Raw genomic sequence first — 21,528 nt, 5'->3', positions numbered from 1 at the left:
ATCATGCATAGAAGTGTTTGCTTTGTGGAGGTAAACATTATACTTGAATGTTTACACTAAGGAAACTTAAACTTTTTATTTTAAATTCCATCAGGACTTGTGTGGGAGAAGACAAATAGGTCACTAGTGGTCTGTAATTACTACCTTTCTATCTGAGACTGAGGTTCTTAGTCTGGGTGTGGTGGCCACATTGTCTGTTTCCTATGGATAGATATGAGGGTTGGGGAAAGAGGGACTGTTTCCTGTCTAGATGGGAGGGGTTACAAGCATGGTCCTGATATGGAAAAGGTTCAGAACCACAGACTTAAGTAATCTTTAGTTAAATCTTGAATAGATAGCTAGTGAAATGAGTTTGTTTCTATAACTGGGTTGGTTTCATTTCTTACAGATTAAATAAAGATGCTATACCTTGTCTGAAGTGCTACAGATAATTAATGTGTTCCATTATCAAGGCTGCTTCCCCACTTTGAACTTTAGGGTACAAATGTGGAGGCTGCATGAAGACTTCTAAGCTTAACTACCAGCTTAGATCTGGTCCATTGCCACCATTCCCAAATGAATTCCCGTCCCTGGGAAGCCTTGAGAAACTTTTCACCAATTCCCTGGTGAATACAGATCCAAACCCCTTGGATCTTAAACCAAGGAGAAATTAACCATTCCCCTCCTTCCTCCCACCAACTCCTGGTGAATACAGTTCCAACCCCCTTGGATCTAAAAACAAGGAAAAATCAATCAGGTTCTTAAAAAGAAGGCTTTTAATTAAAGAAAAAGGTAAAAATCATCTCTGTAAAATCAGTATGGAAAATAACTTTACAGGGTAATCAAACTTAAAGAGCTCAGAGGACCCCCCTCTAGTCTCAGGTTCAAAGTACAGCAAACAAAGATAAACACTCTAGTAAAAGGTACATTTACAAGTTGAGAAAACAAAGACGCCTTGCCTGGCTTTTTACTTACAAGTTTGAAATAGGAGAGACTTGTTTAGAAAGATGGGGAGAACCTGGATTGAAGTCTGGTCCCTCTCAGTCCGAAGAGCGAACGACTCCCAAACAAAGAGCACAAACAAAAACCTTCTCCCCCCCCCAGATTTGAAAGTATCTTGTCCCATTATTGGTCCTTTGGGTCAGATGCCGGTCAGGTTACCTGAGCTTCTTAACCCTTTACAGGGAAAAGGATTTTGGAGTCTCTGGCCAGGAGGGATTTTATAGTACTGTACACAGGACAGCTGTTACACCCTTCCCTTTATAGTTATGACATCCACTAAAGAAGAAAGTTTGTAGCCAAAAAAATCAGTGTGATTAGTATGCACACACAATATTCAAGCTGCCAAAGCCCAAATGAGGGCTGCTGCAGGAAAAGTGAAAGGTGGTGGTGGTAGTGGTGGTGAGGAGCAGGGAGGATAACCTGAGAAAATATAGAATCCAGTTCCTTTAATAATGATCTTACTGCAGTTTTCTTTCAGCATTTGTGATGTCAGTAATGGTAACAGGTGAGGCTAATGGAGGTAAATATGCTAAAATGAGCGTCAAATAAGATGCAGTTGGAAGTGCATGCAATGCTTCTTAGAATTCCTAGGAGACCATGTGCTTTCTTATTTTAATAAAAAGCCAAATGCTAATAGTGAAGGCTCTTTCAGATTTGGGGATGGAGGGGTAGTTAGCTGGTCATCCAAAAGTACATCTGGCTACTTCTAGTTGAACATCCCATACAGTGGTTTAATTTAGCTGGACAAATTACAATAAATGAGATTATCACTTCAACAGGCTCTGAATCTGAGTGCTTAAGTGACTTCTACTAGTTCACTGTTGTGACTTTCTTTAAAACATCATCAGCAAACATATTTCTTGAATGGTTCTTATTCCCAAACTGGGTCTCTTTTAAGGCCTGCTGCCATTATAGGTTTTCCCCTTCTAGTGAGAGAATGGTATGGTAGATCTCAAATCAATGAAGGCTACACTCAGAAAGACCTCAAGACTTCTGGAATATGCTGCTCAAATAGTTTCACTTTTCTTTCTACTGCCTGTCCCTCCCTTCTCACATTTATCTCCAGACTTCTTCTCCTTGTCCAGATCTATTCCGCCCCCAACAATCTTCTATTCCAGGGATTGGCAACTTTTGGCAGGCGACCCGCCAGGGTAAACACCAGGCCAATAGGGTCTGCAGGAAGCGGCGGCCAGCACATTCCTCACCCCGTGCCGCTTCCCGCAGCCCCCATTGGCCTGGGACGGCGAACCGTGGCCAGTGGGAGCCGCGATTGGCCGAACCTGCAGACGCGGTAGGTAAACAAACCGGCCCAGCCCATCAGGGTGCTTACCCTGGCGGGCTGCATACCAAAGGTTGCCGATCCCTGTTCTAGTCGTTGAACTTTTTGAAACTTTTCACTTTTAGAGAGAGGTAAGGGATTGACTCTGTGTACACAAATTTGCAGAGGGACATAAGCTTGAGGTCTGTTATTTCTCACCTCTATATATTTATTTATTTATTTATTTAAAAACATTTTTGTTGTTAACAAACATGTTATCTCTGGAGACACAAATCCAGAGTTTGAGAACTGCAAAACTAAGCATCTCTGATGGTATCTTCTAGACTGAGCACTGAGTCCCATTGGGTAGATAGAAAGATTAACCTAAATAATCTGTACAGAAGCCCCTAGATCCCCATAAGATTGGGTCCCTAATCCATGAACTATTGGAACTCATTTACAAAACTTTTCTTAAACATTACATGAATATATTGTCTCATATTATAGAATTAGAATTTATAATCCCTATTCCATGAGATATCTTTGAGCTATAATAAATCTTAATTAAAACTATCTTTCGATAGGTTTTTTCCTCAAAAATCATTTTATAAAAACAATCTGATTTAAATAAAAAAAATCCGTGTTTTGTTTTTTTTTAATTTATTTTTTAAATTATTGATTTTTATCCACCCTGGTAAAATCCTGTCTGAGCTACAAAAAGCTGATACATTTTGGGGCCTGGTTACAGTATGGTGATTCTCTCTGATGTCGGTGAAACACTGTTTGGCTTTGCAGTGTAGAATGGACTGAATTATGGCCCAGCCTTGGACTTCGCAGCACTGTAGCACAACTTGGGAGCATGATTAAGATGGTTAAAGTCCTGCCTGTGCTGTAAAATCAGTATTAGGCACTACCTTGTGGTAGTAGCTTTTTGTAGTGTAGCGTGAACCCTAAATCAAATTACACTTAATATTCTTCCAGCTCTTTTAAGGGTGTAAAGTCAAGCACTCAAAAAGAAAAATGCCCAAATTAAGGTTGCCCATGCAAATTCAAGTAAGACTAGGTTTTTTTTAAACTGCCTCCTGTAAACCAGACAACTGCTTACAAAGATTAATGTCCTTGATGCTTTGACCCTGCAGGCATCAATACATTTACAGCCAAATACATCAGTTATGAAGTCTTGGTAATAAAAGGCAAGAGATGATTCAGAATCAAAATAGTCTCTTCTACCAAAAGATAGTTAACTACTGAATTCTGAGCTATTTTTGGACTGGTAAAGAGAGAGATGGTAGCGAAAATATTTTCCTTGATTACTCTCTTTCCCCCACTGAGATCACTCTTTCTGCTAGAAAGAGCAGGCAGAAAGGAAGTAGGAATCTTTTAAATTTTTCATGAGATTGTTTAACCATTAAGGAATCCCCTTTTGTGGTTTTAAATTGGGCTCCAACCAAGTTGTCATGGAGTTGCCGTACTTGTTTAAATCATGCTTTCTAAGATTTGTAACATTGCATAAACATTTTATTGCAATTAGGCTTTGTGCGTGTGATTGCCTAACCCATTCGTAATACGACCAATGGTAAGGTGACATGACAGATGACACAACAACCAGCAGAAAGGGGCAGGAAAGCCTACTCCACTCACCTGCCATGTCATTACCAGTTGGCGTGCAGATTAGGAGATCATTGTGAACTGGCAGTGCTCTTCCACTGAGTTCTGTGTCTCATGTATGCTAAAGGGGCACAGAGTTTAGCTTTACATCACTCTTGATCTTTGGCAGATCAGTTATTCCAAAATTAGCTGCATAGAATATGCATATCAGAAGTATGCTGGACAAAAATGCAGCTCTTGGTCCAGCTGAGAATTTGCATGCCTTGCTGATAGGACCTAGTCAATGGACTTACTTAAAATCTGATATTTTTTTTTTAAGCATGATTACTAGAATTTCCTGTCTCCTATTTTTCACTCTGGGTCTGTTATCATGAAGTTTTCCTAACATTCTGGTACTGTTAGTTTACTTACGTTACATTATATGTCTCCTTTCAGTATATAAACTAAGTACTGACTCTCAAATATTCTTTCTGTCTTAGAGTTTTCCTAGCTGTCCTTACAGAAAAAAGTGTTCCTTTAGCATTTGAATAAAAGTAATTTCTCATTCTAGATCTTAGTGAATCTCCACATTGTACAACTGCTGCACAATCTGTAATCTGTAGTTCTTAGACAGGTACTGCAGGAGCTATTGCAGGTCAGACTTCATATGCATTAGTGGAGATGCACATGGAAAATTTATCCACATTGACCGAGCACTATGCTTATATACTTAAAAAAAAAAAAAAAAAAAAAAAAAAAAGGAATCTTGGCTATTGAGCTTCTAATAACCTCTACCCCGATACAACACTGTCCTCGGGAGCCAAAAAATCTTACTGCATTATAGGTGAAAACGCATTATATCAAACTTGCTTTGATCCGCCGGAGCGCTCAGCCCCTCTCCCCCACCTCCCCCGGAGCGCTGCTTTACCGTGTTATATCTGAATTCGTGTTATATCAGGTCGCGTTATATCGGGGTAGAGGTGTATAATATCTCTTTCATTACTTAAACCTATGACTTTATCTGAAGAACAATGCCGTAGAAGAAAATAAATTACAAAAATTTATAGCTCAGTTTATGTTGGTGACAGCAAGTAAATGTTACCCTGAAATGGCAAAGCTTCCCAGACTGTCCTGTAGTGTAACATCCCTTGTCTTCTGTTGTATCATGGAATTATATTGATAATTTGGTAAATCTTGTGACAGACTTCACAGTAACTCTCCACTTGCTCAGTGCTACCACGTACAGTAGAACAATGTTTTGATTTGTTTTTTCCATGGTGCATTTCACTACCTAGCAGTTTACAAAGCAGTCAATAGCTTACCAGTGATTGTAAGCTACTGGTAGCTTTACAGCCCTGGCCATAAGAACCTGCCTTATTTAGAGGGAGAATATCTCTATAGGCATTTCCATTTGCTTGTTCTCAGTAAGTAGTGTCTGAGGCTGAGCCCTTTTTGTCTAGTGCACCAGGGCTATTCTATAACTTGCAAAAGGCTTTAGTTCTTTACCTTGCACTTGAAGAGCTAGCAGGTGGACTGGAGACCTCAGTTAAATATATGCCTTTCCCACTCTCTTATCTCTTTTGTTCTATAGCATCAGCATCAAATGTCAGCCCAAATTTTACAAGACTTAGTGCTGCCAACTGTGCCTTAATGACACTTGCAAAGTCCAAGCAAGACTGTTGTTCTTTCTGAATTGTTTTGGGGGTTTTCAAAATGTGAGAAGGGTGCATTCAGCTTTAAAAGCTGTAGGCAGCTAGAAAATCTGAATGAGGGCAATTTTCAGATGTAAAAAGATGTCAAGATCAGTAAACTTTGACCTATTTTTCTCCTTTATCTGTTGAGAGAGAGATTTTCTTTTGGGGGCTGTCTTCTTGAGAATAAGTTATTATTCCTTCTTTCTGTAGCACCTACCTCCGGAATATCTGTCTTTATGCAAAATGCTACTGTCATAACTATAAAGGGAAGGGTAACAGCCCTCCTGTGTACAATACTATAAAATCCCTCCTGGCCAGAGACTCCAAAATCCTTTTACCTGTAAAGGGTTAAGAAGCTCAGGTAACCTGGCTGACACCTGACCCAAAGGACCACTAGGGGGACAAGATACTTTCAAATCTTGGGGGGGGGGGGGGGGGGGGAGGCTTTTGTTTGTGCTCTTTGTTTTGGGGGAGTTTGCTCTTGGGACTAAGAGGGACCAGACATCAATCCAGGCTCTCCAAATCTTTCTGAACAAGTCTCTCATATTTCAAACTTGTAAGTAAACAGCCAGGCAAGGCGTGTTAGTTTTATCTTTGTTTTCTCAACTTGTAAATGTATCTCTTACTAGGGTGTTTACCTCTGTTTGCTGTAACTTTGAACCTAAGGCTAGAAGGGGGTCCTCTGGGCTTTTTAAGTTTGATTACCCTGTAAAGTTATTTCCCATCCTGATTTTACAGAGATGATTTTTACCTTGTTCTTTAATTAAAAGCCTTCTTTTTAAGAACCTGATTGATTTTTTCCTTGTTTTTAGATCCAAGGGGTTTGGATCTTGATCCACCAGAGAATTGGTGAAGAGTCTCTCAAGGCTACCCAGGGAAGGGAATTAGCACATTGGAAGTGGTGGCAGCGGACCAGATCTAAGCTGGTAGTTAAGCTCAGAAGTTTTCATGCAGGTCCCCACATTTGTACCCTAAAGTTCAGAGTGGGGAAGCAGCCTTGACAGCTACAAAACCCACCCATGTATACATGCCATGGGGGAAAACCAAGTAAGGAAACTTTCTGGCTTCAGAAGCCTCTTGTATAAGCAGTGAAATCTGTACATTCTTTCTCTATTTGCTTGGTTTTGTACACTTATGGCAAATGTTGACAGAATTGCCAAACAGCATGAGTTTTCCAGATAAGTTTCTAGTCTTGTCTTTTCCATTATGGAAAGTGTTCTGTTTAGTGTGCATTCCATTATTTGAATAATCCATGGGGTGCAGATGGATTTTACCTCTACTTGTAGTTTCTTCTTGGAATTCTTTCCTTATCGGAAATGGCTCGCTGAAGGTACTGCCTGAAACTTGCTGATGCTGTTTGGTGTTGTGTAGCTAGTAATGAATTAGTGAAAATGCAAAGCGCTGAGTTACATGTAAAAGTTGATAGACTTGCATGGCATTTCTAATCATGCAGCTAGTCCCTTACTAATAAGGCATTTTCAGAATACGCTTTTTATAGGGAGGTTTCCTATAACTTCTCTCACTTCTAAATCCTTCCAGGGCTCCATCCTTTTGTGGGGAGAGCTCTCTGCAAACCCCAAATATCTTGTGTGGTAGAAAGTAGTTCATTATTTCCTCATTTGTGGTCTAATGCATGACTGTGTAGAATGCCAATGGGAGATGTTAATCTGTATTTAACTGAAGCGTGTGCTGCAGCAACTTCTGTGCTATGCTGCTTCAGTTAGGGGAACCCAAATACATCTCGGGGAGTTCTAAAAAGCAGTTTGTAGTATGGAGCAACAGTCTGTAGAGATTACAGATCTGGTTACACAGATCAAGATGGCACGTTGTATTGGGACCTATAATCTCACAGTCAGCACTCTTCTACTGAAGATGAAGGCAGCTGATATCTACATAATATAAAAGTTAAGTGTAGCCTTAGGGCTCCTGGCAAATTACTAAAATGGTCCTTGGATGAACACCGTTTATGCCTAGCTTAAATGTGAATGTTGAATTTTAGGCCTTGTTTATACACCATTATAATGGATTATCTCAATTGCTCTGGAGGAACCAGTACTAGAACAGCAAGAAAAGCTTTTCCTGTCCATACTTCAACTGCCTGCGGCCTGAGTAACATGAATACAAAATTCCTCCTAAATCTACAGAAACACTTGTTATAATAATAGCTTTCCAGTGTACATTTATTGTTCACTTGAATTTTATTTTACCGCAGTTCATCAGTTACCTATTGAGTAGCAGAGAAGAGAGAACCTTGGAACAAGAATAAAAGGATGTGGTCCAAACTGTCTGACAAGGGACTGAAAAATTTCATCTAATCAGTGTGCATGGAAAGTTTAATGGAATAAGCATCTCATTCCTCCTGTCCCTTATAACGGAGACCAAAGGCTTGTTTCCCTACACCTCTTTCTGAAATGGATTGTGTTTGGGGGTGGGAGAAGAGTGTGGGGATGAGTGGGGTGGAGCAGTCTATTTTATCAGTGGTATAGATGTCAGTAACACTGTCTGCCCTCCCTGCTTGCTGCTGTTGCTGATCCCTGGTGTCCAGAGAGAATTCAACATAGATTTGACAGGTTTTGCTGCATAATCTAGCTGGCCAGCTGTTTTTTCTAAAATTTTCAGTATACAAAATAGACTTGCTTTAAATCTGCACTATTTTCAGTGGGTCACTTCCAAAATATGCTTTGGAGGGCAACTTAAAACAAAGTCAAATGCACTGATGTAGTAATGCTGGTAAATAGCAGGGAAATTTATGTCACAGAAGGGGCTCCAATGGTTTTGGTACTGAATTACAACTATGCATCTTTTACAAAGATACAGAAGGACTTCCCTTGTAACATATCTAGTTACTCAATGCTGTGAGTTTCTCAATTAGTGAAATAATTTTGTCATTCTGTATGTGTAAAATGAAAATCCCTATCATAATTTAACAGGGATTGTGAGAATCTGCTGCTTTCAGCTGCAGTGATCTAGCTACCGCCAGAAAGTAGGTCACTTATATCTCAGGGAATTCCCTGCCTCTGAAGTTCAGAATAGGTGGAAGAAAAGGTCAAAGTAGAGTTCACGGTGGAGAGGTATATAGGACAGAAGCTTGCTATTTTTTTCTGTAGTTGGTGTTTGGTCGGTTTTCTGTTTTAATGAGAAGGCTGAGAATGAACAGGGGAAAGGCTTCTGTTGGACATTTAACTTGTATAAACCAAACAGTTCAAGCAGCTAGAAAAGGACCACCATAATTCACAGTCTGCTTTTCCATAGCTCCCTGGTGCCATTTCATGGCTTTCCAGTTCCAAAAGGTGATGCGTGTTTGCTGTATATGGTTCCCCTGATGCAGCCTCCTATAATCCAGTTTGACACTATAGAAAACCCATCATAAAATGCTTATCCTGGTAGTCTGTCTCCCAAGAACTCCTCTTCCTTGAGAGGGTGTGCTGTGATATGAAAACTATAACACACCTTCAAGCCAACAAAATTAGCAAGCGCTCTGTGTGTTGCGCTTTCTTTCTATAAAAGTCTTGTTAACACCTGGTTGCTGTAAATTATGATGTCTTATCTAATCCTTTGTTTTCTGCAACTCACTTTGTTCTTTATAACATCTGTTATTTTCTGCTGGTCTATCACTGCATTTCTGCTGCCCCTCCCTCTAGCTGGGTTTGTCAAGTCGCCCATGTCAGAAACTAAACTCACAGGGGATGCCTTTGAGCTGTACTGTGACGTGGTTGGGAAACCCACTCCAGAGATCCAGTGGTGGTATGCTGAAGTCAACCGGGCTGAGTCTTTCAAACAGCTGTGGGATGGTGCTCGGAAGCGCCGTGTCACCATTAACACTGCCTACGGGGCGAACGGCGTGAGTGTGCTGAGAATAACCCGCCTTACATTGGAAGACTCTGGGACTTACGAGTGCAGGGCCAGCAACGATCCCAGGAGGAATGACTTGAGGCAAAATCCCTCCATAACGTGGATTCGAGCCCAGGCTACGATAAGCGTCCTTCAGAGTGAGTTCAGCACCCTACAGTAGTAGTACTGTAGTAACTAGAGGCAGTCCAGTGACCCTTCTCCCTCTCCCATGACCCTTGATATTACCACCCTTTGTCTTGTTTTTTGAACCCAAGATTATTCCTCCAGTTGTAGTGCTTGAGTGTGTGTCTGCCACCGTTTTTTTTTTTTTTTTTTTCTTTTCTCCTTGTCTCTCTCTCCTCCATAGGATCAAAGGACTTGCGAAAATCTATGGAACTATCCTATAGCTCCTGTGTGAAAACAAGCTCAGTGTTGGATTTTTCTTTTTTGTACCACTACCCTTTACTTTTATAGTAGGTTTCCTGCATCCTATCGCTGGCTTCTTCATGAGTGCCTTTCTATTTTGGTTTTTATTCTTTCCTGATCTAACCACTTTTCTTTCTTTTTTTTTTTTTCTTGGACTCTCTGAATACCTTCCTTACTTACATGGTTTTGAGTTCATAAGCTTCTGTACAAATCCTTCCCATTTTGATTTTGTTGTTACATGTGACCTTTAAAGCCTGGATTTTTCCATAAAGTCATGGAGCTTCTTTTCTTTTCTAAACAACAGTATGTGTCCTAACAGATTCTCTGACGCAGCAGCACATTACTGATACAACTGTTCTTACATGGTGGTGTGAAAGTGAATGCCACTCAGAGTGAAGGGATGTTATCAACTTAATGTGCGCTAACTTTAGCCAAATGACTCCCCACTGAGAATGTAACATCCCTTTTTAAAAACTTATACTGGATCGGATAAGTTGATTCTCAATTGCTGTTTGTTCCATTTATTGTCATAGATTTTGTACATGCTTTCTGCTGTCTTTATTAGGTTTCCACACGAGTTCTGCTATTTTCAGAACCATTTTAACACAATCCTATTTTTATGTACATTGAATAGAAAGAATACTGTTTGCTTTCTCTTAGATGTAGTGATTGATATACAGCTTGCATCTACACAGATTCAAAATGAAATACATGCAGAGAGTGACTTGACTGTGTACAAATGTGAAGAGCAGAAGGTAAAGGAGAGGTTTTTTTGATTTGTTAGTGTAAATGTTTCACTGTTTTAGGGCTGTGAATAGTAGAGGATGGATGTTATCTTTAACACTACTCTGACTGTTTGTATACATAAACCAGGATAGCATAGAAATGTAATTTCTCGCTGCATATATTGAGCTTCATATTGCATAACTCAAGCTCTCCGATTGTGTAGTGACATCTGTTTAATCGATGTAGTGGTATCTGAAGGAACCCCGTGCAAATGTAAACCTGGTAGCTAGTGCTCAGGTGGGGTACCAAGCTGAACTATCTGACTGTATTACAGAAGAGTGCTGCAATATGAAAATGATTATGGACGAAAACAAGTGACTTGCTTTAGTCAGTACTGATGGATCAGAGAACCTGCCTCTGGAAAATGGAAAGAACATGAATGTATGTGGAAAAATAAACAGAATTAATCCAATGACATGGATTTGTTTAAAACCTAAAAAACATTGGGTTGTTTGACTTGATAAACCTGTTCAGTTTCCAGTCCTAGGACTTGACCCCTCCATAGCCTGTAGAGGTCACAGTGGACTCAGACCTGTAAGTTATTAACATCAGTCACAGCAGCAAGAGCCTTCAGGTTTCAGGGAATGGTGTTATCTCAAGACAAAGCTGAATTGTCCTGCAGCAAGTTTAACTTCTGGAAGTCTGGTTCCTGTCTCAGATACAGTGTAGTTGTAGCTGGTAGTGTAGTGTAGTGTAGTCAGTCCCAGGATATTAGAGAGACAAGGTGGGTGAAGTAATATCTTTTATTGGACCAACTTCAGTTGGTTAGAGACAAGCTTTCGAGTGACACAGGGCACTTCTTCATGTTACCAGTAGAAGTTGGTCCAATAAAAGATATTACGCACCTTGTCTCTCCTATTTCATATGATTACCTGCTTCTGCTGCCCATGAAGGTCTGTTGTATTTCTCGTCTCTATTCCTTGCCTACCCAGTCTCCTTTTAAAAAAAAAAAATGGAGATATCCCATCTCCTATAACTGGAAGGGACCTTGAAAGGTCATCGAGTCTAGCCCCCTGCCTTCACTAGCAGGACCAAGTACTGATTTTGCCCCAAATGGCCCCCTCAAGGATTGAACTCACAACCCTGGGTTTAGCAGACCAATGCTCAAACCACTGAGCTATCCCTCCCCCCAGTAGTCTTTTGGGGAGGGGGGAAGAACCTTTTTGAATGAAAAGCTAATTATTAAGTTCTTGAAGCATATATTTGATAGAGTCCTTATGAAATGTCTCAAATTGTGTTTCCTATCTCCCTCAAATAGGTCATTTGTAACTGAATGTACTTTTTGGGATGGAGGTTCTAAGCTTCCATCTCCATCCCCAGTTAAAGACCTGTCTTGTCTCTTGCATGCCTGCAGTTCAATTATCCAATGTTTCCTAATTTTGGATTGTGTATTATGACTATATTGCCAAGGTCCTTGTGTTCAGGACACACTTTTGTTTTTGTTTGTTTCATATTGGTGAGAAAAACACTGTACTCAAACACTTAAACAACTGTACTGTGCCCACAAGGGAGGCTTGAACTGCTATAGTTTGTGGGAAGCAGAGCTCTTAAGGTTTAATCTCTAGGTAACTTCACATTGGAAATGGAGCTTAAGGGAGATCTAGCTAAAGAAGCTCAACCTGTACCTGGAAGGCAGGAGTACAAGTATGAAGTATCCCAGAGTGTTTAAGCTTGCAAAGGCAGAATACAGTAGTGCACTGAGTAGAAACTATTCTGTAATTTTCCATTAGGAGAAATGCATCTTACAGCTTAACTAAATTGTATTTGAAATGAAGGCTTCTGATTAAAATGGTATTGGAGTCTTCAGCTAATGGTGGTCACTCTTCCACTGATCTCATTTGACACCATCTTGGGTATTCAAAAATAGACACAATAAACTAGTAGAGCCTGCTTTAATTGTGGTGGCTAAAACAAAATGTCATTGTTAATATCAAAACAGAATGCAGTGAAAAGTAGAACTGAATACTGATTTGAAAAGTTAAACAGTTAGGAGAACTGGAAGTTGGTTTCCAACTAGACCAGGGGTGGGCAAACTACGGCCCGCGGGCTGGATCTGGCCCCTCAGGGCTTTGGATCCAGTCCACGGCACCGCCGGCACCACATTCCTGCAGCCCCTGGGTGGGGAGGGCAGAGGGCTCCATGTGTTGCCCTTGCCTCTAGGCACCGCCCCTCGCAGCTCCCATTGGCCGGGAATGGGGAACCGCGGCCAATGGGAGCTTTGGGGAAGGTATCTCCGCCCCACCTCCCCTGGGGGCCGCAGCGCTTCCTGGAGCGGCGCAGGGCCGGGGACAGGGCAGGTGTGCAGGGAGCCTGCCCTGGCCCCAGTGCGTGCCGCTGCCACTCCGGAGCCGCTTGAGGTAAGCGTGGCCGGAGCCCGAACCCCTCCTGCACCCCGTCCCCCAGCTCCCTGCCCTAAGCCCCCTGCCTGCACCTCGCACCCCTCCTGCACCCCAGCCCCCTGCCCTGAGTCCCCTTGTACACCCTGCACCCCAGCTCCCTGCCCTGAGCCCCCTCCCGCAGTCCGCACCCCTCCTGCACCCCAGCCCCCTGCCCTGAGTCCCCTTGTACACCCTGCACCCCAATCCCCTTCCCTGAGCCCCCTTATACATCCTGCACCCCTCCTCTGCCCCAATCCCTTGCCCTGAGCCCCTTCCTGCACACCACACCCCCTCCCACACTCCCTCCGGCACCCCAACCCTCTGCCCCGGCCCTGCATACTATTTCCCCACCCAGATGTGGCCCTCGGCCCAAAAAGTTTGCCCACCCCTGAACTAGACACTAAGGCTCCCATACTGCCCTTCCACAAGATGATGGATTCCAGTTGGATGCACTTATTTTAAAACCACAGCTCATATACAATTGACACCTCAAACGTGAGGTATGGGAAGGATTTTCCTCATGAGAATCTTCAGGATGTTCCTTTTTGGAGTGGGACAGCTTTTTTGTGTGTGCACACCTAACCCACCATGCATGAGCGCCTCAGAACTAAACAGCAATGCCTGCTTGCTTTTCTGCTTTCTTACAGATTGATGAAACATTAGTGTCTTCTGCTAACATTTTAATACTTAAAGTGGTCAACCATCAGGGAACTCTAAGTTACATTCTCAATCTTTAACTCTTCTTGCTTCAAACATCTGTGTTTAGTAACTTTCATATATTCTCAGGATAGGTATGAAAGCACCCAACAAGTTCTGTAAAAAGCCTTGTTGTTCCCTTGGTTCCCATTATTTCATTCAGCTCCACAAACTTTTAAGTGACCACCTATAAATATCACAAACATTACTATGTAACTGACAGGTGGGTAAGAATAGGTCTAAACTGGCAGAGATAGACATTAAAGTCCCAATTAGCTTGTTTGTTCTGAGCTCCAGGTCATCAACTTACAGTTTGAAAAGCAGACCTAAAATGGTCCATTATTGGCTGAATATGAAAAACATTTGGAAAATAAAGCAATTCCCAAAGCACTTCTGGATAAGTCTCTATTACACAAATTTTCTAGTTCTGTAGACTAGATTAAAACTGTTTTCCATTACTTGCTTTTTGGAGGTATGATGCTTGTAACATTCTCTGATTGCAGCATATATGCTTTCCATTCCAGAGTCACTGCAGGGTGCGCTCTCTAACCACCACCATAGTGCGTCCATGGCTTCAGTCCAGTGTACTGCAGACAGCATCAGACTGCCTCTACTATTGACTCTGTTTAAAAATATCCAGTTCACTTTTACAGTGGCCAGTACACTTGTTTGACCAGTTTCCTCTTTTGACAGGAAAATGCTATTTATAGTTCATTGACATAAATAAAACTGAAGATATTTCTTTTCATATTGAATGAAAATCTGTAAAACAAGCAAATATCAGTCAGTTCTAGTAAAGCTGATGTCTGTTTACAAAATTCCCAGAAATTGAGTTAATGTTGCTTCAAAGGGTTATTTCTATCAAAGTATTTTCATAGTTGACAGTATTTTTTGTTTAGATGAACAAATCTTGTGTGCTTGCTCATTGGGGATGATATTGGGGTATGAAAGGAGAGGAGAATAGTGGTGGAGTGGTAAACAAATGATTTTCTTCCATCTAGGACCTGATCTTGTGGTCCTTGCACAGGTAAAATTCCTATTGCAGAACATAGTGGGGCAGAGTTGCAGCTGATGGACAGTAATAAAGTTTCTACAAGAAAGGACAGAAGGAACTCCAGCATTTTGATAGCTGCAATATTGTATCTGGGATGGGGTGGTTAATACTGGGACTTCTAAGTAACTGCAAGAGGGAGTTTGCATAGCCAACCTAGTAGAATTAGGAAGGAAAGACATACACGTATCAAGTGGTGATGTAAGGGGCTTATCGGTCATCAGTAGTAAGATTTCTCACTTTGCCTCGCTGGGCAGCAGCAAGAAGGGGAAGTACTATATTATTGTAGAGATTAATGTTCCATTATGAATAACAATACAACCTTCATGGTGCCTCGTTTTTTTCCCGATTCAATTTAATAATTTGCTTTCCAAGTGCTTTACAGATGAGACTTCAGAAGACTGTATGGTGTGACTTACTCCAAATGTTTTTAAATAGTTGTCAGCAAGGTATATTGAACCAACTGGAATCAATATTCTTCTTTGACTTTCAGACATCATTATGAAATGTTATTAGGAATTATATGAATGTGTTTGTATAAACCACACCCACACCTGGCAACCCATCTGCTATTTCCTCTCCTACTGTTTGGAATGCAAAGAAAGTTCTTGTATTCTGAGATATTAGCCTTTTTCCAAGCCTAACCACCAAAAGTTCTCTCATCTTTTAAACCTGTGATTTCTCACGCTTAATAATTTTTTAGTTTGAAGGTAGATAAGATCTTTTCTTAGTCTCAGTAGAAAAATTCCTTGCTTTGCAGTTTGGGAAAAGCATTTTGTCCACTCATCGTTCCAATGGCCAGCTTTCAAAATTTGGTGGTTGTGGATATTAACCCTTAATTGTGCATAATGCCGCTTTCAAATTTAAGGAGAAAATTCATAATGTCCAAGTTCCCAACGCTAATTTCTGAAAGGCCTCATATATATGGTTGGACTCGTACAATTTATAAGTTCTCACACTGCCACTCAGGATTGAAATGTGAGATATTCAGGGCTTCAGAAAATAACTAAAAACATGTCAGCAGAGCATGTAACCCCTACGTGTATGACTGGGACTCAATGTTGCAAGCAAATTCTATTCAAGTGAACAAGAAAACGTTTCCTATTAAATAAAATTAAGGACATTGCCAGTCAAACTCAATTGAGTAAAGGTTGGAAATATATTCTTCCCCCTTTATTTAAAAAACAAAAACCTTTTCACCCTCCAACTACTGTACAAGTGGGAGATTCTCCCCTCAACTACAAATGCTATTTCCAGTATGGGCTACAACGTTCCAACTCATCCCCCTTGTTGGCTGCCCTTCCACCCAGTCATACAGTCCCTTCTCAGCCAACTTGTGTCAACTAGTGAGGTCAACAGAATTTTTTTCCCCCCTTTTCTTTATGGCTAGAGATTCTGCATTTCCCCCCCCCCCCCCCCCAAAAAAAAAAAAAAAAAAAAAACCAGGAGCCAGAGATTCCCCTTTCCTCTCCAGTTCTTGGTACATGCTGAAAAGATGAATGTGAATTATACTGTGCAACTAACTTGCATACTGTTGTAATTCATATACTGTGTGCAACAGCACAATGCTGAGTGTCATGGACACAGCTGATCAGGATCTTCTGGCCTAAATGTGGAATGCAATTATAGGGCCAGAGTTAAAGATGGCCTGCAAAAGAGAGAGAATATTTTTTCTTTACAATGTATAAAGAAAGCTTAAAAGCTTCTTTTTAAAAAATCTGCTAGGTTTTTAACTTTAAAAATATCAGGAATGTCAAGTCTTGTCTACCCACTTTATGGGAAGACTTACTGGATGACTAAAATGAGGACTGGGTCTTTGGCCTTTGAATCGTATTGAGTGTTGTGTAGAATTCTTAACAAAGCAAAATTCTTCAGACTGAGATAAAATTGCTTTAATAAAAATGAACATGTTTAAACAGTGAATAAACACTACATTTCTGCTCAACTAGCTTTAATTTTTTTGTTCACTCCTTCATAAAAAAACCTTCTAGTTCTCAGGTTGTCCATAGTATGCAAGAATGCACAAGATCTGAATTCCCAATATGAAAAAACAAGCAGGATACAAATCCTTTTCAAGGAATTACACATAATAGGAGAAACATAGATGCTTAAATGGAATCTCTTTTCTTTCATAGTTCATCTTTAAGATTAGAATTGGAACCTAAACTGCACATTTCCTGAATTTTATATCATTTATTTGATGTGATCAAGCCTGTGTTCCACATTTCTTCTGCCTCCATTTCGCTTTATGCTACTCACAGAGGATACCACAAGAAGGTTGTAGACATGACACCCATGTGTCCCATGACTGAACACTTTAGAGACCAACGTATGCTACATAGCAAAGAAGTTAATGCAACGCAAATTTAGTGTTATGCACTTTAAAGGCAACACTTTCTCAATCCCACCTCAGCTTTTTGTAGTTTGTGACTTGCAATTTGCCTACGGTTGGGAATTTGCTCCAATTTCAGCCTTCACAGGCTACCAGTTAGTGAAGCTGCACCCTCATGTGGACAGGATAAAAACTGTTTATAAACCAGTTTGCACTGGTGCAGCCTACCCTTAATTTCAAGCGTGAGTAAGATCTACCAGCAGAAAAAGCAATTCTGTCCATTTCCAATAGGGATTTATACTGTTGCAGCTACAGTGATGGCAATAATGAGAGCATATTCCCCCTTGTAGACATGGCCTTGTTCCTAAGACTGTTGACATGTGTTTTTTTTCCTGGGAACTGGGTACCCAAAGAGATGCATATTATTCGCCAAAGCAGACTGTTTTTGCCTGAAGTTTCTGCATATAGAAAAGGGTTTGCTTTATTCCGAATGAATAAAACTGCATTATATTGCCCAGAAACAATGACTTACTTCCTTCAGGAGGTGAGGAAAAGAAGCTGATTTTGCTTGCAGTCACCAAATATGCAGCTTACTTCTTTGCATTCCACCATATGTAAAAGATTTGTAAAACTCTTACTCTGAGGTGTGTAGAGGTTGTTTGAAGTGTGAAAGTGAAGAATCTAAAATTCTTATTTTTTATATAGGGGAACTGGTCCTTAAACTGTTGCCTTCACTAGTGGTCAGCTGTTTGTGATTCTTTCTTTATCTCCCAAATTAGTGAAGCAGTAGTCTCTTCCCTCCCCATCTCCCAACTGAACATTAGACCTGGGTTCGAGGTGCAGTTGTTAGCTGAGATTTATGACTCTCTTTAATGTGCACTTTGTTCCAGAGCCCAGGATCAATGCCAGCGAGGATGTGCACATTCACCAGTCTAGTTCTCCCATCATCCTGCAATGTAACCTCACCACAAGTCCCAGCCCCCTCACTTACAGCTATTGGGAGAAGAATGGGGAAGAAATTTCTGGCACTAAGAAGAATTCCAACACCACAGAGCACAAGTAAGTCTGTAAGAGGAGATGTCTCTTCACTATAGCATCAAGCGTGGTCGCCTTATGATTTAAAGTAGGGGATAAAGTCAGGATTTCAGGGTTCTGTTCATGGCTCTGCTACAGGGTGGCTGGACAGTTTGCATGAGATTCATCTGCAGTAGAGGGGTGTGCGATTTCTAGGCTAAACAGAACAACTAAATAGTTCTAGAAAAAGCTAATTCTGAAAGGGATCAGTGTTCTCCATAGCTATCCTGAGTAGTTCATATCCACATAATTCCAGGCACAGCTCTTTAGAATTTCTTGGAGCAGGTGTGTATGGTATAGATAGAAGTACAGATAATGGTTTCCTTTCTCAGCTGAGCATACTATATATTGTACAATATCCTGTTACATACATTGCAGAATGTGTTCTTGCATCTGTGCATATTGTGCTTGAACAGAAGAGCTGGTCTGAGCTGAGACCAGCTTACCACCAACTTGGCTGTACTCTGCACCTTGACAGATGAAAGCCAGTGCTCTGAGCTGTCACTGAAGTATAGGCAGGAGCAGTGGTGAGCTGGAGCCGGTTCGCAGGAACCGGTTGTTAAATTTAGAAGCTGGTTTAGAACCGGTTGTTAGAGTTACCAAAAGTCCGTATTTTCCCGGACATGTTCGGCTTTTTGGTTCTCAAATCCCTGTCCGGGAGGAATTTCCAAAAAGCCGAATGTGTCCAGGAAAATAGGGAGGCATAAGGGGATCCTGAGAGGCTGCAACTTACAACTCCGGCAATCTGCGGGGGCACAGAGGTGGCGGGCGCATACGAGCGGGCAGCCGCTTCCTCCCAGGGCTCCAACTTTCCCGCTGCTCTCCATTGTGGGGAAGCAACTTCCCGCCCCCCAGGCTGCTGTTGCGCGGGGGAAGCGCACGGCCAGCGGCGCACGGGCTGGAGGTATGTGGGCTGCGTGGCAAACCGGGGGAAGGTAGCGCTCGGGCAAAGGACACTCGGCTCTTTAGCTGCACAGAGCTGAGGTGTCTCCGAGCAGCAGCAGCCGCCGCCGCTGCAGGGGAATCAGACTGCAGCTTGCAGCCTGCCGCAGCCCAAGGTAAGACAAGGCGAGACTCGGAGGGGAGGAATCTGGGGGTGATGAGGCGGGGGGGGGGGGGGGGGGCGGGCGGGAGGAATCCGGGGGTGATGAGGCTGGCGGGGGGGAGAGGCATGTGATCCCAGGGGGCAGTGAGTTGCCTGTCTGTATGTTCTAAATAATAGCTGCTGTTCCCCTAGCAAAATCCTCTCCTCTACATTTCCTTTCTATTTTTGCCTCATTTTCTCCAGTTTATAGTTCTGTTTTTAAAGCCTATATTATTTATTCATGTTAATCTGTCTCTCGGTTTCAGACAGGGTTAAATATGTAATTTATTTTACTTAGAAAAATAGCTGGAGAGATAGTGGTAAGACTATATCACCCAGCATTCTAAAGAGGATCTGTCCATTACAGTTTGTGAATAGGAAAAACAAAAATTGTCTTTGAATTTTATTAACCAATGTAATTGCTTTTAGCACATCAGGAAGAAAGGCAATGACTTTAAGACCTGTTTTGTATAATAATGGAAATACTATGGTTTCTCACTGGCTAACTGTTAAAACACAATTTCTTTTGTTTACAGCCACTGGCCATAGCTATATAATCCCTTATCCACAATGGTGTTCTGTAATATTTGCCAAGGCTACTGTCTAAATTCTTGCCAAGCTTTTCATCATATCCACAGAACCGAGATTAAATTAATGTAACTGCTAGCTTCCATTCATACTAGTGCTTGTAAAAACTGCTTCATCAAAGCACTTAGTTCAATTTTGCAATAAATATCAGAATCCAATAAAGACTATTAAATCTGACTTATTGCCTACATACGTATTGTATTTGGAGACACAGTCAGTTATTATTCAACAGTGAGGTTCGGGGGGGGGGAGGGCTGTCAGGGGGCAGGGAACGGAGCAAGTTGGGTAGTTATGGTGGGGGGTCTTGGGAGACGGTGGTCAGGGGACAAGGAGCGGGGGGGGGGTTGATGGGTTGTGGGTTCTGAGGGGGGCAATCGGGGGCAGGAGGTGGGGGGGTGTCGGATGGGGGGAACAGGCTGTTTTGGGAGGCACAGCCTTCCCTACCCAGCCCTGATACAATTTTGCAACCCCGATGTGCAGGGCTGGCTTTAGGAAGTGCGGGGCCCGATTCAAGCAGTTTTGATGGGGCTCCGGCAGGGATGCCTAAAAAAAACCACGTGGGGCTTGTACTCACCGGGCGGCGCCCCAAGTCTTCGGCAGCACTTTGGCGGCGGGTCCTTTACTCGCTCCGGGTCTTCGGCAGCACTGAAGGACCTGCCGCCGAAGTGCTGCTGAAGACCCAGAGCGAATGAAGGACCTGCCGCCCAAGACCCGGTAGGGAACCGGTTGTTAAGATTTTGGCAGCTCATCACTGGGCAGGAGTATTATGGAGTTGCTAATTATGATGAGGTAATTGAACTAGTGCAGCTGCACTACCTGAACTTCTCATCTTTGTCAGCACAGTAACATTTTAGACTGAACTCTGCTCAGAGTTTATGGTTGCCAACCCTCCAGGCTTGTCCTGGAGTCTCCAGGAATTAAAGATTAATCCTTAATTAAAGATTATGTCATGTGATGAAACTTCCAGGAATATGTCCAACCAAAATTGGCAAACCTATAGAGCTCGTGCATTAGTACTGGAACCTGTAATGTTTGTGAATATTATTTCCATATGCTTGAATTGATGCCATTACATGTCAGTATTCTTTAAGCATTATTTTCATGAGTTCCCTCTATGATTGGCATGCACACGTTGATCTCATGAAATTGGAATTTTGAATATGCTCACCATACCTCTGTCCTTGCATCTCCTGTCCAAAGGTGTATAAGGGCATGTCTACATTACATGCTGGACGGGCAGCGATCAATCCAGTGGGGGTTGATTTATCGCGTCTAGTCTAGACGCGATAAATTGCCGGCCGAGTGCTTTCCCGTCAACTCCCGTACTCCACCGGAGCGAGAAGCGGAAGCAGAGTCGACGGGGGCGCATCAGCAGTCAACCTACCACTATGAAGACACCGCAGGAAGTAGATCTAAGTTATTCACGTAACTGAAGTTGCATAACTTAGATTGATTCTCCCCCTTTCCCTCCCCAGTGTAGACCAGGCCTAAGAGGGTGATGCCTCAAATCCCACTCATGTCCTTCTGTATGATTGCAGTAAGGAAAAATTCTTGTAAAGTGTGGCTCCCCGGCACTGAGCTGTGAAACTACCTTGAAAAGCCACATCCATTGGGGGTGTGCACAAGACATCTTGTGCAGTGGTGGTGTCATCAACATACTCTCTGTATGGGAGCGCAACTGCCTCAGTTCCCTTGTTGTTCCAAAAGAGGGCATACAGAACTCTCCTGTGTGTCCTCAGGCTAGCTCTTTCCTTAGTTTAAT

At 42.1% G+C, this 21,528-nt stretch overlaps 1 protein-coding gene across 1 annotated transcript in view; it reads left to right on the top strand.

Moving 5' to 3' along the window:
* Positions 1-9,040: 9,040 nt before the first annotated feature.
* NPTN (neuroplastin) overlaps positions 9,041-21,528 on the top strand; it is a 53,695-nt gene continuing 41,207 nt past the window's right edge. Inside the window, exons 1-2 of the mRNA XM_054041557.1 lie at positions 9,041-9,509; positions 17,911-18,079. Coding sequence (XP_053897532.1) covers positions 9,056-9,509; positions 17,911-18,079 — 623 coding nt within the window. The 5' untranslated portion in view covers positions 9,041-9,055. The remainder of the gene's footprint in view (positions 9,510-17,910; positions 18,080-21,528) is intronic.

This window comes from Malaclemys terrapin, chromosome 10 (assembly GCF_027887155.1).
Source record: "Malaclemys terrapin pileata isolate rMalTer1 chromosome 10, rMalTer1.hap1, whole genome shotgun sequence".
NCBI classification, from domain to species: Eukaryota; Metazoa; Chordata; order Testudines; family Emydidae; genus Malaclemys; species Malaclemys terrapin.
Note: the sequence above shows the minus strand (reverse complement) of the source record. Positions and strands in the feature narration are given on the sequence as shown.